This window comes from Ambystoma mexicanum, chromosome 9 (assembly GCF_040938575.1).
Source record: "Ambystoma mexicanum isolate Mex_15411 chromosome 9, UKY_AmexF1_1, whole genome shotgun sequence".
NCBI lineage: Eukaryota > Metazoa > Chordata > Amphibia > Caudata > Ambystomatidae > Ambystoma > Ambystoma mexicanum.
This window is the reverse complement of record NC_090931.1, coordinates 307,260,214-307,276,236: the sequence shown is the minus strand read 5'-3', so window position 1 is coordinate 307,276,236 and position 16,023 is coordinate 307,260,214. Positions and strand designations below refer to the sequence as shown.

The window sequence follows — 16,023 nt, the reverse complement described above, 5'->3', positions numbered from 1 at the left end:
AATGTGACCCATACAGGTTTACTAACTTTCTTTGGGCAACCCAAGCTCCTGTAGATTTGGCGCGGAGAGTCAAACAAAAACATCTCCACGCCTTTGATGAACCAACGCAAAGGAGAAAAAGAAAGTACAGGAAAGCCCTGCGAGACATTAAGAAAGCAGGATATCCGGCTGAGCAACTGAAACTAAAAAGAAAAAAAGAAAAAAGAAATTACAAATCATGGTCTACCTCACAGAAGGAAATTCGGATGCAAACAGATGTGGAATATGTACTTAACATATTAAAAGAAGATAACAGTAAACATTTCTGGGAAGCTATGAGCCAATTTGAGGGGCAAGTAGGAAACTCCCTGTGTAATCTAGTGTTTGAAGATGGGTGGGTTAAATATCTGACAGAGACCTACAAGAGCGATTGTACCTGCAACTTTATGATAAACCAGACACCCCTTGGCAACTCAAATTTAATGAAGAGGAAATCTATGAAATCATAATTAACTCCTCAACATCAAAAGCCTCGGGACTGAATGGTTTGACCTATCAGGCACTTAAGAGTGAACCGGCACTATGGACAAAACTACTATCCGCTCTCTTCGAGGAAATCCTCAACAAACGGACATTCCCACCATCGTGGAAAACGGCTCTGGTAATACCGTTCTTTAAAAATGGGGATCGCCAATTATAGACCAATAGCGTTGCTGGATATTGAAAGCAAAATATTTATGAAACTACTACTAAGTCACATTTCGAAATGGGTAGAAGATTCTGATATTCTATCACGCTTTCAAACGGGATTTCGGAGAGGCCATTCGACATCTATTAACGGCCTGATCATAAACATACTGAATGAACGAAAAGCGGGGGAAAAAATGCAACCCTTGTATGGAGCCTGGATTGACCTTTCAAAGGCGTTTGATCAAGTGGAACGAGTTCTTCTTTGGGAGAAACTACGAAAGTGGGGAATGCCGGAAACACTATTATCCATCTTAGTGGAACTGCACAGGGAAACAAACTTAAGAGTCCGGCTGGATGCATTGGGGTTTCTTTCGAAACTAATCAAGGTAAACAGGGGGGTCAGACAAGGGTGCCTAGGAGCGCCTCTCTTTTTCAATCTTTTTTTGGCAGATATGGGACCCTTCTTAGAGTCAGCTGCAATGGCCAGTTCAACCATAAATGGTAAAAGTGGTTCCGGTGTTACTTTATGGCCTGGAAGCCAAACCAGGGCTCTGGTCTGTAAATTGGGAAAGCTTCGAGGGTCAATTATGGAAAAGAGTTTTGGGCCTTCCGAGTTGTGCTTCCACAAAAAGCTTAAGATTTGAGCTGGGCCTCAAGTTGTTGTAGTGCATGGCAGAATGGAAACGTATTTCTCTATTTCGAGAAATTTTAACGAGCAAAGATTCTACACTCTATGGAGATCTAAAACATAAGAGGCTTCAGGGCAAATCATCTCTTATTATTGCATTAGGGGAAAGGGTAACAAAGGCCCTCACGGGTATAGATCTGAATGAGGAAACTCTGGTCCTAAACCCTCGCAAAATAAAAAGAAAATTAGAACTTTTGGATTGGATCGAAACAATAGAAAAAGAGCAGATCCAATCCGATGTTCCTTTTTGAGGGGGGAAAAAGAACTGGGGCTCCCTTCAAATTACCTAAGGAAATTCCCCGACAGAGAGCTGCGTTCAAATTTCCTCAGAATGAGACTAAACCTCGTTCACTGCGGGGCGGTCTTAGAAAAACAAAACCAAGGGAATTTGGCAAAAAAACTGTGTTCAATCTGCATAAACCCTGCCAAGCAAACATTAAGGCATCTATTAATGGACTGTGAAGGTTCATGGACATATCGATTAAGACTTTTCAGAAACTTTGTGCGCAGAGAGGAAGATATAATATCAGAATTCCTGTGGGACAGAATCACTTCGAGCACTAATGCTGCGTTGATGCTAGCAGCTATCCAGGTGCTAACCAAATGTGAAATAGTTATCTAATATATAAACGAAATAAGAAAAATGCATTTAAACAACGCGCACATAGAAAATATATGGAAAAGAACAAAATTTAATGAAATGTTTGCCCAGAAAAACTTGGCAGGGTTGGTAAAAAGCGGGAAAAATATTGTTGCTCCCTTTTTAAAAAATGTCTCTCCTTTTTATTTTTTTCCTCTTTGTAAAATGTTTTATCTGACGCGTTTTTTGTAAAGGCTTTTGTGTCAAAACAAATTTTTTAAAAATTGCTATTTTTCAAGGTCTCCCGTCTATAATAACCATAGTCCCAATGCATTCCTATGGGAAAATGCATGTCTCCCGATTTCCTTGGGGAAATCTCCCTCCCAGGTGCGTCGCAATGTTGGCATGTATGCCTTCTGTACAGGACAACTGTCCACATCTCCCCTGCTGTATAGGGCATGCCCCATCAGCTGCACACGAAAAATCCCCTAATATCATTTCTGCACATGACAAATAAACTTTCTACACAAGGCAAAAGGGATTCCGGCCTTCTGCCAAGGGTCCGCAAGTCCCAATAATATATAAACTGATTTGGGAAAATCGTTTTGGAACTCTGCCTGCCTCCATCTCTGTCATTAACCAACGTAGTTCTCGATCACTGAGGAATGCCTGGATACTTCACCTCGCAGCCAAGATACCCGCCCTACTGCTTTCCCGCTCGTTCAATTATCACGAGATGCGTAGGCTTACGAGGTCTTACGTGCCATCAACGTAACGTGCAGCTCACGTGACGAGAAGGAAGCTTTGGAAGGTTGCTAGGCTCTGTTTCTCACGGTCCGCAGTGTGCACGCGACAGTGGTTCTTGGTGCCGCGCGTGCACTTCTTGTTGAGGCTATGACTGCAAAGGGTGCGCTGAGATGCTGCGTGTGTGCGGACAAAGCTCCCAAGTACCGGTGCCCCGGATGCTTGCTAAGATAGTGAGTACTGAAGAAGGCGGGTTAAGCAGGGGAGTGAACAGCCTGGCAGGCGAATAAGTGCGGACTGTTCAATAGGTGCTGTGTTTTTTCCAGGGCTGTCATGAGGTCTGAGTTTACTAATCTGTGGTTAAAGAAGGACTTTGGACGTAACCAGCTATTTTCTTTGGGTCCCTCTTTCAGGGCTGCCTCCGGTGGTTCTCCGCATAGCCTACATCACCCATGTCTAGCTGAGTCCATAGTACGGGATCATGGGATTTGTAGGCTAAACAGTTGGCGAATTGGAGGTTGCGGACTCAAACGTATTCAGCAGCTTCTCGGTGTTGTGAATACGATTGTATTACCCCCAAATAAAGTGGTATTCATTTGATCGTCTGTGTAAGGATAAAAGCCAAGGTTGGCCCTGTCGGAACACAAACGCTTAGAGGTTTTACACATATCTCTGGAAATCTATACATAATGTGTGCATGTTTTATCCTGGATGAACCGACTTGATTAGCAGAAAAAAAATCTGAAATACATTACATGCTAAATATGGAAAATATATGCCTTCAAAAGTGTTGCTTGCGTTTCACACATAACATAACCACTTTTAGGCTGGCAGTGATCCCTAAAATCTCATACTTTGTAAGTCCTGTTTTTTTATTGCATGTCATTTTGCATTTCCTTAGACGGTGTACATAGAGGACTACAAGTATTAGAAGACAACATAATGTTGGTCTGATAAGTCATAGATTATTTCACTTCGTGGCACAATTTGATATATATTATTACCTTGCAGACTCGAGCTTGTAATCACTATTTGACAAAGCCTTATTGTTACGCATAATTGCTAGTGATCACAAGATATTCTTTTCCCCTCCTTTTCTCACCAGCACTCCTGGTGACAATATTGTGTTATTAATATATTGGGTTTCATGCTAAACTGCTCCAGCTTTGAAGGGTTATAATGACAGGTTTTTATTATTACTCCATTTTCAATGGTACTTTATTTAGTGACCTCGTGAGGATGAAAGCTTTAGTTGGCACTGCCGCAGGATTCGAACTTGTGAAGTTGAGACTGTCCTCATGTCGGAGACCAACAGTTGTGTAGCTATCCACCTTTCCGTGATCAACTGCCCATGACTACATATACACACTCCCGCCCCCCATTACGACAGACATTACCGAGCTGCAATTTTTAGTCTGCCCATTTTCCTTTCCTTATTCCTGCTTTTCTCTCCCTCACCTTTTTCCCTTCTTGCACAGCCCAACGTCTGGTTACTCCCGGGCAGAGTCACAATATGCTGTAACACCATTACAGTCATTGGCACAGTATAAAAGCGTTCTATTATAGCATAAGACAACTACTCTCGTCCCTCTTGCACCATGCCCCATCCTCTTCCCTGAAAACCGCACCATGCACTCTAAATGAGGCAAATGACCCCCATCCACTCCACACTGGACAATTTGGCCCAATGGTTCCCAACTTACATTGTGTTCTAGGTGAGATTAACTTTTTTTTACGGAACTATGAGGGTGGGAGGGGGTACCTCATGATGAAAATTGCAACTGTCGGATGAATAGCTCCCATAAAATAGGGTGTGGGAGAAGTACTAAACCCCCTGCCGCCACCCCGTAAGAGGCCTGTCACGTAGGAAAACCTGAAATGGTCAATCTGCAACAGTCTGCTCCTACAGGCTGTGTAAATGGCAGACAGCATTAATAAATGCTGCATAACCTAACTTATGCACGAAAGCATGAAGGAAATCCTCACCTAAACACAGTTCTACATACCACCTTGGGCTATGGGTATTTTATTATGAAAACCACTAACTGTTCATTTTCAGGTAAGTCTGCAATGTAGTTCTTAAACAATATACATGCATTTTCTGATTGTACTTTTCTATTGTCTTATAGTTGTTCTGTTCCTTGCTGCAAGAAACATAAAGGTAGGACGCAATGGTTTTACTTCATCCTTAATTGTTCATCAAAATTCTTTAGGAAATTGAATATTAATAATGTGAGGTGCGTCATGTCAAAGATCACAACAGTATTCATCAGTTAGCTGCCTGGATATGTAATGCAAGTAGTCTTGTATGGCGCCTGTCTGTCACTGACGGCGCCCCGCTGCGCTTGGCTCCGTAAGAATGAAAGGGGAGTGGGGTTCATTAGTGGGACATTGAGAAAGGCAGATCCGAAACCTGTGGTGTTGATGGGTGCAGGTTGGAAGTACCCGGTTCCTTACTGCCAATGTTTGGCAGAAGAAACTTGGATGTATGTTATCCACCTGGAAGCGCCCAAGATCAGACTACTGTGCTTAGGGTCTGGCTAGCCGCTGATGTGGGAGAGTGCGACAAAGCTACAAATGGGGAGATTAGTTGTGGCTCGCTTAGTGTTGGTGGGCTAGTGGCCAGGTGTGTATGTGTGTGTGTGTGGTAAGGTGGCAGGCGTAGGCCTTACAAGGCAAAACAACCTGCAACTCTGCACTCCTACAGCTTGCCATTTGCATACAGTTCCCAATGCCATAGCTCTCCCTCTCATACATTGTACCCAATGTGGAACAAAACAAGTGTCTACAAGTTGGCAGATGAGGGAAAGGAATGGTGTAGAAATTCAGACATTAGCTTAAAATTTGAAGACCGCACTCGCCAGTTTCACCTTTTTTTATTTTAGAATGTTGGTTAGCAGGCTAAGCGATGCTTCAAACCTCACTGTGGTATGCTCAGTTCCCTGCTAGGAGCTTTGCTCGTTAAGGGCAGGGCAATGTGTTTGTCCGGGGATTGGTTAGGGCAATTCATGCTAATTTTTCCCAGAGGTCTGCCCTGCTGTCTTCCACAATCTCAAACTCTTATCACACAGTCCAAAATGAACCCCCTCCTTGCAGCCAAAACTCACCAGGTTTTGACGCGGCACCAGGCCTTTAGTATCCGAGTGATGCTGCAAGCCTGCAGAAGATTCTTGCCCATGGAACGAGGAGCAGAAAAGATGAAGGTATGTCATTCACCACCTTCAATGTACAAAGGATTCTTCACTCCAATTAAGAACTGAGAGCAGGCGCACACTGATGGCTGTGGGCTGCAATGTCGAGTTTCAGGCCATAATATACAATTACACTACTACCAGGAGTCCTTAGGCTGGTCAGTGAAAACTGCTAAACATACCCAGATTGATTACTGGGGCCAAAGCTGTACTGAGGGGCGATCCCTATGGTAGTGGATTGCTTAAGAAAAGTAAGTGGCATGCCTTCTGAAAAATGTGACACAGCAAACCTATAATCTGGTTTAAATATCCTACCTGGCAAATAAAGCAGAATTCAACTTGTCAACTATATGAATCCTGCTGGGTATCTGACTAAGCCCTTGGCCTGTTCCTAGGGACGTTTAGTGGAGACATTAAGGGGGGCTAGTAAACTCCTCAAGCCAAAGGATGATGGTCTCGGTGCAGTATGGGTAATAACCCCTTGTCATCCTCCATTGGGCCCTGTCATAGGGCAGTGGACTGTCGCACGGAAACCCCTCCAAACTTCCTCCCTAGTTGAGGAGCCTAATAACGACCCAAATCTCTGGTTAGAAAAAACATTTGAACTGTTTCGAAGACAAGCAGTGCAGTATGTAGGATACTTCAAGGCCTTACACTGTTACTGTTCCAAAGAGTCAGAGAATGACCTGCTTCAAAGGCCCGGGGAGATTCTCTGTGAGCCCTGAGCTCCTACGCAGGATAAATGTTGTGAGTTGGTAGTTTTCCAGCAGCCTGGCTACTCGCAAATGATTCAACCATGTCATTGTATAATCTACCGAGGCTTCCTCTATGGGAAGTGTGAACTTGGAAGTTTAACGAGGACAATCCTTCCCTCCACATATGGATTCTGAGAGCAGATTTGAGTATTTTATCACCCCAATCTCAGGCTCTGGAGAAACGTGATGAAAGTGTCCTTTCCCAGACAGTATTTTGGAGTAACCAGAAAGGGGAATTAGATTCCAAAATGGTGGAGAGGTCAAAGATGACTTGCTCTAGCCCTCCGTTAGGCAAGATTGTATGTCGTAACCCTGTGGGAGACTTCACCAGCCTTGTCCTCTTGGCAATAGGCAACCCAACCTTTGGTATAGGTCTGTACTCCACAATTTGGTAGAGTGACTTGGCAGCCAGACTTATCTCAAGAGGGGGCAACGTGAGTTGTAGGGTTGTAACATAGAGATTCACAGTGACATGTATTCAAATAACACTTACACTCAAGGTTTCTTATTAAAATAATTATTTTATTAATTTAAGTCGGTTTTAAAATAAGCCTTCTTTAGAAGGGGGCAATATGCAACACTTAAATATACTTCAACAATACACTTCTTCAGTTCAATTAGTAAGTAGATACCCTTTTGGGATGCCACACACACTTCCTACACCCTGAGGTGACTTCAAATGCTAGGACACTGTGACACTGTGGACATTAAGATATCACTGTCTACACTTAAAATGCACTAATGAAGTAATGGCAAAAAGGAAAAGGTCAGGGAAGGAAACAAAGGTTAACACGTTTCTTCAAACAGATAAGTACTTCACAATCCCCCAATGAAATATAGGTTAACCCTTTCCCAGCTATACAAGTAAGGTATGGATGACCTTTTGGAGGGACAGTTAAATCAGAGGGTAAGAAGAGTCTTCAGGGAGCCGGGCCAGCCAATGTCAATTGAGCAAAGTCTAGTGGAGCTGAGGCACTTCTTGAAGATAGCAAAAGTCTTGCACAGTGTCAAATGTCAGAGTTTTTGTAGTAAAAGAATCCCTGTTGAGCCACAACAGTGATTTTTGTTGGTTTTTTGGGGCCCTCAGTTCGTTTTCCTCCCAGTTATTCTTTTTTGTTCATTAATGATTTTGATGGCCTGAAGTCCCCCTGCCATTATGTCCCATTTTTGCCCATTATAAGGTATATGGTATTAGGTCGACCCTAGAGTGCAGAGGCACCCCATTTCTTCACTACTGTGAGTGTGTCACTGTAATTTGGTCATTAGGGAATAGACTGGTGGGGGGTTGTGCTTTAATTGTGACTTCACCAAGGGTGTAAGTCATTTTATCAAATTGGTAGATCAGTGCACCTTGTTGGTAGCCATTGGGGTACCAATGGGTCTTTTTTTTTTTTTAAATCCTGCTCAGACATTTTGTTTTCAAGGGCTTCCCTTTGTGTACGTGGCCTCAAAATGGCCATTCTGACTAGGTCTGCTCCTGGCGAGCCCATCGTGGCTGCCTCCATACTGGTCCTAACTGGTTTAAGCTGGTCACTGGGCTAGCCCTCATACTTCCTAGGGGAGTGGCTTTGGCCGAGTTTCTGTCCCAGTGACCAAGCGGTATGGTTGGTCGTCCTGACCAGTCCCTTTTTGTGATTGGCTGGCTGTCCTGATGCTAAGCCCCTTTCACAGGAGTATTTAGGTTTTCCCCTGCCCCTAACTCTCTCTTGCTGCTTTGTTCTAGGAACCTGGACGTCTGCCATGCTACTGGAGTTTTCCCACCATTTTTTTAATGCTGTCACTTGGCAATACTTGTTAAGGGCATTGACTTGTCCTTATCCCAGTTTGGGTTTGCTGCCAGAAGTCTCTTCTGGATTTCTTGGAGACTCCAGTGTCTCCCCCACATCTGCTGGGTTGAGCCTTCCATTTTGGGATCGTATCTGGGCCATCGTACTGCAATTTACCACCAGGATCTTCTGCTTGGCTGTGGGTTGCTGCAGGTGCTAGAGTATCTGCAAGATCATTTTTGTGCTGGATTGTTGGGATGTCCAAGGGTGCCACCAGCTGTTATCCCCATCCTGGGACGGCTTACTGCTGTGATGCTGCCTTTTGTTGGGTACCCTGCTGCTGGTAGCCATTTGTTTGGCTACCCTCTGCTCTTTGCAAACTCCCACGCCAGATCTTTCACTCCTAGCTAGAAGGTAGAGACGCTAGGAGGAGATTCTGTATCACTGTGGGGTTTGTTGGCCGAGGGTTCAAGTACTAGAGAGCCTAATTATTTTCCTTAAAAAAAAAAGTTTTACATTGTGTTGCAGTTTTAGTTTCACAAGCAGATTAATGCTAGTTACATTAGTTTAAAATACAGTATTTCCATCCTGTATAAAATCCAATAAACATGGTAAAACAGAAAAAGTACATTATCCAATAAGAACATGGTGGTCCCTTAGCCCGACAACTTAAAAAAAAAAAAAAAAACACGTCATTTGTCTCTATAACAGCGTAATGTACGCATGGTTATTCCCATACAAATTCATCCCATGATAAGTCTGTGGAAAGAACCCCCCTCACTCCCACCGTAAAGCACAGGCCCTGAAAGCTGCAAGTGATGCACATTCAAACAGGAGATGCTTAACGGATTCCACCTTATTCTCCCCACATAAACGACAATCCCTTCCTGCTCCGTTGCTTGGCTCCAACTCCCCTGTTAACAGCATTACATTTCAATTTCAGATAATCCCATATCAGACAATTGGCTGCAAATTGCTGGATATAGGAAGGTATGCGGTTCCGTTTCTGGATATAAGCCAGAAAGTCTTTTGCGTGCCTTTTTGTGATGAGATTAACCAAGGATTGTTCTGACCGGTACCCAGATATAATACTTTCATGATTTTCTTAAAGCCCTGCAGAGGAAGGTCCAGTGGGAGCCCACGGCTCCAATCGCAGCAATTTTTCTGCTGTACCGCATGCCTTTGCGATAGTGCTCGAGGGCATAAAAGTCGCTCTGGTTGTATACGCCACAAAGGTTAGACCCAAAAGAGAGCCCACCAGGACATTAACTAATTTCAAAAAGAGTGTTAAGCAGCCAAGGTATATTTTAGATTCAATGGGCAGAATTCCAAACTCCAGTACAACCATTTCCATAGATGTACGTTTTGGGAGGCGTAGAAGGCTTTTCATAAGGGATCTTTCGAGCTTACTTATCTCCCGCAATTGTGTGAATGCCCAAATTTCAACACCATAGAATAGGAGGGAGGCAAACGTAGCTTGGTATAACTGCATTAACGAGCCAGACGAGAGTCCGCCTCCATTCCGTGCAAAGGTGCGGATCCCACCCAGTATTGAGTAAGATATAAACCGGACCTGGTCCAGTTGTAGGTTGCCTTGTAGTCTTTGATATAACTGTATCAACAAGTATTTGAGGCGACCACCTCCAATTTCACTTCCTCAATTCCCCAGCTCAGTCCTTTTTTTCTTTGATCTTCCTTGGTTGAATATAATTATTTCAGATTTAGAAGTGTTGATGACTAGTGAGTTGATGTTAAGATGCTCTTATCAATCTATCCAGGGATGCCTGCAGACCTCCCGGTGTTAAGTCTGGTATGGCTAGCTCATCTGCATAACCAAGCCATTGAATTGGAAAGTCACCCAGTTTTGGAGGGATGGTGACCGAATTATGTAAGGCGCTCCACCCCCCCCCCCCAAAGGATACAGTCCTGTTTCAGGCCTTTATGCATTAGTATCCGGGGCAAAGCCACCCTCGCCCCCCCACCCTTACCCCCACCCCACACTGATCCAATCTAACCTAGACTCTGGTGTTAAATACAAGCCTATTGCGATCCGCTGTGTCAAATGCAGCACTTGGATCAATAAATGCCACAAAGACTGGCCGCTTCCTGATCAGACCTGCCTGTTATATAATGGTTGATGGGGCGAGCGTATTAATAGTGGTGCTTGAGTTTCTTACGGAAGCCCGTCTGATTGAGGGGAATGATGTTTAGGGATTCCGACCATTCCTCCAGCTCCTTCAGGATTACCCGGGCAAAGATTTTTGCTGGCACATTTGGCATTGCAAGTAGGCGGTCATTTCTTGGATTACAGGATTGGCACAACTATGCTATGCTACCATGACGATGCAATACCTCGATATTGAAGAAAACTCTGTGCAAAGCCCCAGCCCACAAATTTGGGTCGGCCTTCACCAAAGACTACAAATGCTATCGGATCCCGGCGCCCGCAAGGACTTACACGCCTCCCCCCACCCCCCTCTGATGTCCTCTTGGTTTAAACGATAGGCCCACCTATCCAAGAGCCTTCTCACCCCCCTGGGAGCCACTCTGTATTCCTCCCAGCACCTCCTACAAATAGGCTACCTGTTTATATCCCTGGTCTTAGTCTATTTACAATTCTGCAGAATTCTCTGGTGTTCTTCAGTTGCACGGCCTGAACTAGCTCTCGCCAGCGGCTGCAGCACATAGCATATCTAATGGTTTTTTAACCATTTGTTATAGCTTTTTTTAATGGACTTTACCCTAAGGCTATGGTAGTAGGTTCAATTTTGCAGTAGCCCTGAGTTCTCCTCTCATTTGCCCCTTTCTTTTCCTGATCTTTATCATAGGGATGCCTGTAAGGGCCCCTAGAACCCACCCCCTCTTCCCCCAGTAAAAACAGACGAGAACGTTTCTGAATAGTTTCGAGGTGCATGGCAAATTGAAGGAGGATTGCATTGGCCTCCTCTACCCAGGAGGAAAACACTTTGGAAGAGTCCTAAATACCAAAAGAGCCCAGTGAGGATTCCATTGACCATAGAAAAGCCATACTTATACAGAAGGCATGCCCACCTCAGGCCCCAAAGATGAGCCCTGGAGGAACCACCACCCCACTCATAATCTCTAATAGCCAACCACTCAGCTGCCTGGCTGGAGGAAAACATGGGTATTCTGGTGTTGAAATCCCCACACAAAAGGATCGGTCCCCCAAAATTCAACTCTTCTAGGATTTTTATTCCACTTACTTGAGTAATAGGTTAACATTCCCCACATAGGGCTGGACATGCATACCAATAAGAAGAACCTCCCGCCGCTGATTCTACAAACCGCACCTGTGGAGAAGAGCCATCTACTTTTGGGTACTGAGCCCCCTCTGCCAAGATGGGAGTACTTACCATGGGGTTCTACGAAGGGTGATGATTCACGAGGTTTGGGGTTGAAAGACAGAGTTAAAAATGTTCGGGGGAGAAAAAGAGCGAAGATAATTTTTTCAAAATAACCTTCGGTCTTTCCTGCCCTGAACATTTCTGACTTGGTCAAACCCCTGCCCACACACCCCTCGCCCCCTACTTCTACCTACCTTGCCCATGACTTGCTGGTCCCTGCAACTGCCCCCCCTCCCCCCCTCCACAGCATAACGTACTACCAAATGTTCTACTTTCTTTAGAAAGTCGAACAATTTGGAGTACCTTTTTTTTTATTTTTTATTTATTTATTTTTAGGACTTTTGGTTGGGTAGGTCATTTGTTTTTGGTCTTTTTTGGATGAAACCGATTCACGATACTCTCTCCTCTTGGTTCCCCAAGTCAGTGGTAGTGATTTCTGGGAGGCAAGTCCCAACCACAGTTCTTCACAGACTTGCATTTGGGGGGGGTCCCCTGTTCTGCAACTTATTCATCTGGCGTCGCTTTTCCAGAGTTTGGAAAACTTCCTTTGGGTATTCTGTGGCAATCCCAGGGGTTTACCGTTGCATCATCTGCACTTGTGGGGTAGAACTGTAGTTGCCTCCTTCGGTGTGCAAGGGCTTTTAACTTGTACTCTGGGGTATTTACCTGCCATTTTACATGCTTTACTGCATCCCCTAGGGGGGTTCAGTGAGTTTTGCAACAACATTCACTATTTCAATACTTACCTCAGATTTTTCTATTCGTTTTTAAAGTCGTCCCTTTAATTTCTGCAATGGTAAATGTAATTGGAACACTAACTGGTAAAGCTGCTATAATCTCTCAGGCCTTAATGTTTTGTGCTGGGTATATATGCTGTTATAAGGCCCTCAGAGGTCTAAATGTATTGGGAGTTGTGTTCTGGACCTTGGGTGTTTGTAAATCCCATTTTCTTGGGTTACATTGTGTTTCCCTTCTTAACCCCACACCCTGCCATATGTTAGGTGCTGTCCACCAGGCTTTGTGCCTTTCACATCTACTAAGTTTAGGATCTCTTTAGGATACTGCATTTAGTTGTGCAGGCTACTAGGTACTTACCTATGGGTGCAGTTGTTTAATATCCTGGCTCTCCCCAACCCCCTGGTATTGTATGTTGGGTGCTTGCCCATGTTAAAGTACTTACTGATAGTATTCTGTGTGCCTATATATGTTTTTTCAGTAGATCAGTGTGATGTATTTTCTGGATGTATGCGTATGGACTAATTGTACCTCTGTGTCGACCTACTACCCTTACCTTAGAGTTAAACCTTGTCTCTCTGACCATGCTACCCACATTTAAAAGGGGTTTGGTGTCCCTTTCTTGTCACGTGTTTTAGCCCCCCCACACCCCTAAAGCCGGAGTTAGTTATTGTAGCATCCTCATCAGAGAGTGGTACAAAAACTGCTTAACTCTGACATCTTCAGGTATCTGAAATCCCGAGCCCCGAGCACAGTTTACTTTTTCCTTTGCACAGTATCTCTCCGGGAAGGGCTCACAAGGCTGAAGCAACACTTAGAACTTAATGATTCTGAAATTTCAGTTAGTCACTGCTGCTGGAGTAATCCTACCATTTCTGCTTTTATGCCTATCCTCTTAATTATTTTGCCCACGCACTACAAAGGTTTGCTAATACGTCACTTTAATCTTACGTTTCTGGGTTTGTTTGGCCCTTTGATCCCAGTGAGTCATCACAGGTGGAAAATGTTATGCCCTAAACAAAATGTTTCTGCAAAATCTTGGACCATGGAATTCAGGTTGATACTCCTCATTGTAAATGTATTTAACAATGTAAACCAAGTGGCCCTTCTATAGAACTGCCATGTGGAGCTTTTTCTTCTAAGCTGAAGCCAAAATGACAATGTTTATTTAATAGAAAGGAGGAGAGTGGGAGACAAACTTTGTTTTTAAGATTGTACTTGTTTCCCCAAACTCAAGGAAGTTAGTAAAAATGATTCCAAACAAAGTGTAGGCTATTCCCTGAGGTTCAACGGGCTGAAAAATAATTTTCCTTATGATCCTTGTACTTGGTTTGCCTGGGACGTTGGAATTAGAAAACCTGATGAGTCTCGTAAGACTGTTCCATGACTTTTCAACGCAGCAATTGCAGTGCTGCAATTGATGGGCTGATCACAGGACCGCTAGTACGTCATTAGGCCAGCAGCCTTAGTTACATTTATCTCATAGCCGACCCTTGTTAGTTAGGAGGGGTGGGACTGTTTCACTCCCTGTTGTCCCCTGCCGCACACTCTCCTACTTTGTAGCTCGGTGCTGGCCTTCCAGGTTCCGGCACTCTGCCCTGCACATGGGCCATTGCTGTGCCGAAATTAGCAGCACCGTAAAGACCCGGGCCACAATTTCTGTGCAGTTAATACATGTGCTACTAAAAGCATAGTGAATCAACTATAACAAAAGAATCTGATCCAAGCACAACAAACTGAAGACAGATAATTCTTTGACTTGTTGTTCCACCAAATGTCACTCTCACAATAATTAGACTAGAGTAGCACAGACTCCAAATTGAATCTGCCCTAGTGGAATACCGGTACCTGGGTACTATGTTACAGTACAAGTTTATTTAATGACAGGCCTTTTCCATCCCATGATTTTGTAGTCCATTAATGCTGAATGATTATCGACCCAGGCGGACCAAACTCACTGATCGAAAGTGTCTGGATAATTGGCTTTGTAAAGTCAACACTGGGCGCTCAGTCTACTTGAGATTCTGCCTTGCTTCAGAACTAGCAGAGTCAGTAAGGCATAGTGGCTCTTGTGTGCATCGCTCAACTGATCGTCAGGCTCTCGTAGGAATAAATGGGAGAGGCACAAAAGCATGTGATTGGCTGACATCATTATGGTAACATGTCCTTTTATAGATGTGCCAAATCTAGGTATAGGGCTAATTCACATAGGCTGGTACTTGCAGTAGCTCAAAGGTAGCTGCGCTGCTCTTCGGATATTCTGTGGTGGTTACAGTGATGTGCTGTAGGCAAACGTGGTGATATTGTGCTCCCTGGAGAATGTGCTGAACCAGAAAGATGACTGCATGAAGCTGGCAGCCGTCTGTTGGCAGACGGTATAGTTCCAGTCCAGTACTGGGCAGATGGTGTGTGTTCCAGCAGTCAAAGTGCTGTAGTCTTAGCAAAGCAGTTTAGTTCTTGGTAGCCTTTTGGTTCTCCAATGGCAGTCTTCTGGCACTCTCCTTTACCAGCATTCAGGGCTTTTAACTGCTCTTGTCACTTTGTGACTGATCCACGCAGGGATTAGCAGCAAAACCTCCCTGAGAGCAGGGGGTCCTTTTTGATTATTTCAACCCAGCTGTTCCTGCTGGGTTAGAGGAAGGGAGCACCAAACATACTATTTCCTCTATACTCTCGAATTATCTTTCCTTTAACACAAGAGAACCGAGTTTAGCTGGTAAGCTTGCACTGGATTTTGACACAAGTGCCCCCTGGGACATCCTGCAGATTGAGCATGCTGAATCGCCTAGTTGTACCAGGGATACCTTCTAATGTGAGCACTCTGCAGACTAGAGTTGCGTTGGTAAGTGCATGTTGCTAGAGGCAGCCCAGCCATTGCTGACAGAAGGGCGATAGGCAAGATAAAACGCATCATTTGAAGCGGGGGGAGGGATATTTGTAGAATTACATTGTCCTTGCCTGTATCCTGCAAGTATGTTGCTATCAAATGGATGGAGGATTGTCCGTATGGGGTGGGATGTAGGTAAATGATAGGGTGGGGAGGGGGGGGGGGTTCTGTCTTCAGTCTAAAACTCTTCTTTTTCTTTTGGTAATGTTTGTATGATCCGTGGCCAGCATGCCCAATTAAGCATTGCTTTGATGCTGTGTCGAAGTTCCCTGCATTCTTCTAGTGGGGGTGACCAGGTGACCAAAGGAGCTGAGGCCTCCCAATCTAGCAATTAATGGTTCCAGAGGCGATATACAGGTATTCCCTGTCAACCTCTCTTGGTCCATGTAGCTTAGCAGCAAATAATACGAAAATAAGCATGCAAAACCCCTTCCCCCAAGTAAAGTCTGAAGCTCCTACCAGCCAGACCCAAACTCCCTGAGCGAAATCATTCACACAGCTTTTAAGGCAAACCGCTTTGCTACAAAGAAATAGGTGCTATGCACCCCTTTTCTTTCTTGACATTTCCATCATGATGCCAACTTGCATTTCAAAGTGACCCCGTATTGACAAGCTTAATTCTCACCTGTTGGAGCGGTTCATC

General features: G+C 44.4%; 1 protein-coding gene across 1 annotated transcript in view; it reads left to right on the top strand.

The window, feature by feature from the left end:
* The first annotated feature begins 2,657 nt into the window (after positions 1–2,657).
* ZNHIT3 (zinc finger HIT-type containing 3) overlaps positions 2,658–16,023 on the top strand; it is a 54,531-nt gene continuing 41,165 nt past the window's right edge. Inside the window, exons 1-2 of the mRNA XM_069614711.1 lie at positions 2,658–2,914; positions 4,811–4,842. Of these exons, the coding sequence (XP_069470812.1) occupies positions 2,832–2,914; positions 4,811–4,842 (115 nt within the window). The 5' untranslated portion in view covers positions 2,658–2,831. The remainder of the gene's footprint in view (positions 2,915–4,810; positions 4,843–16,023) is intronic.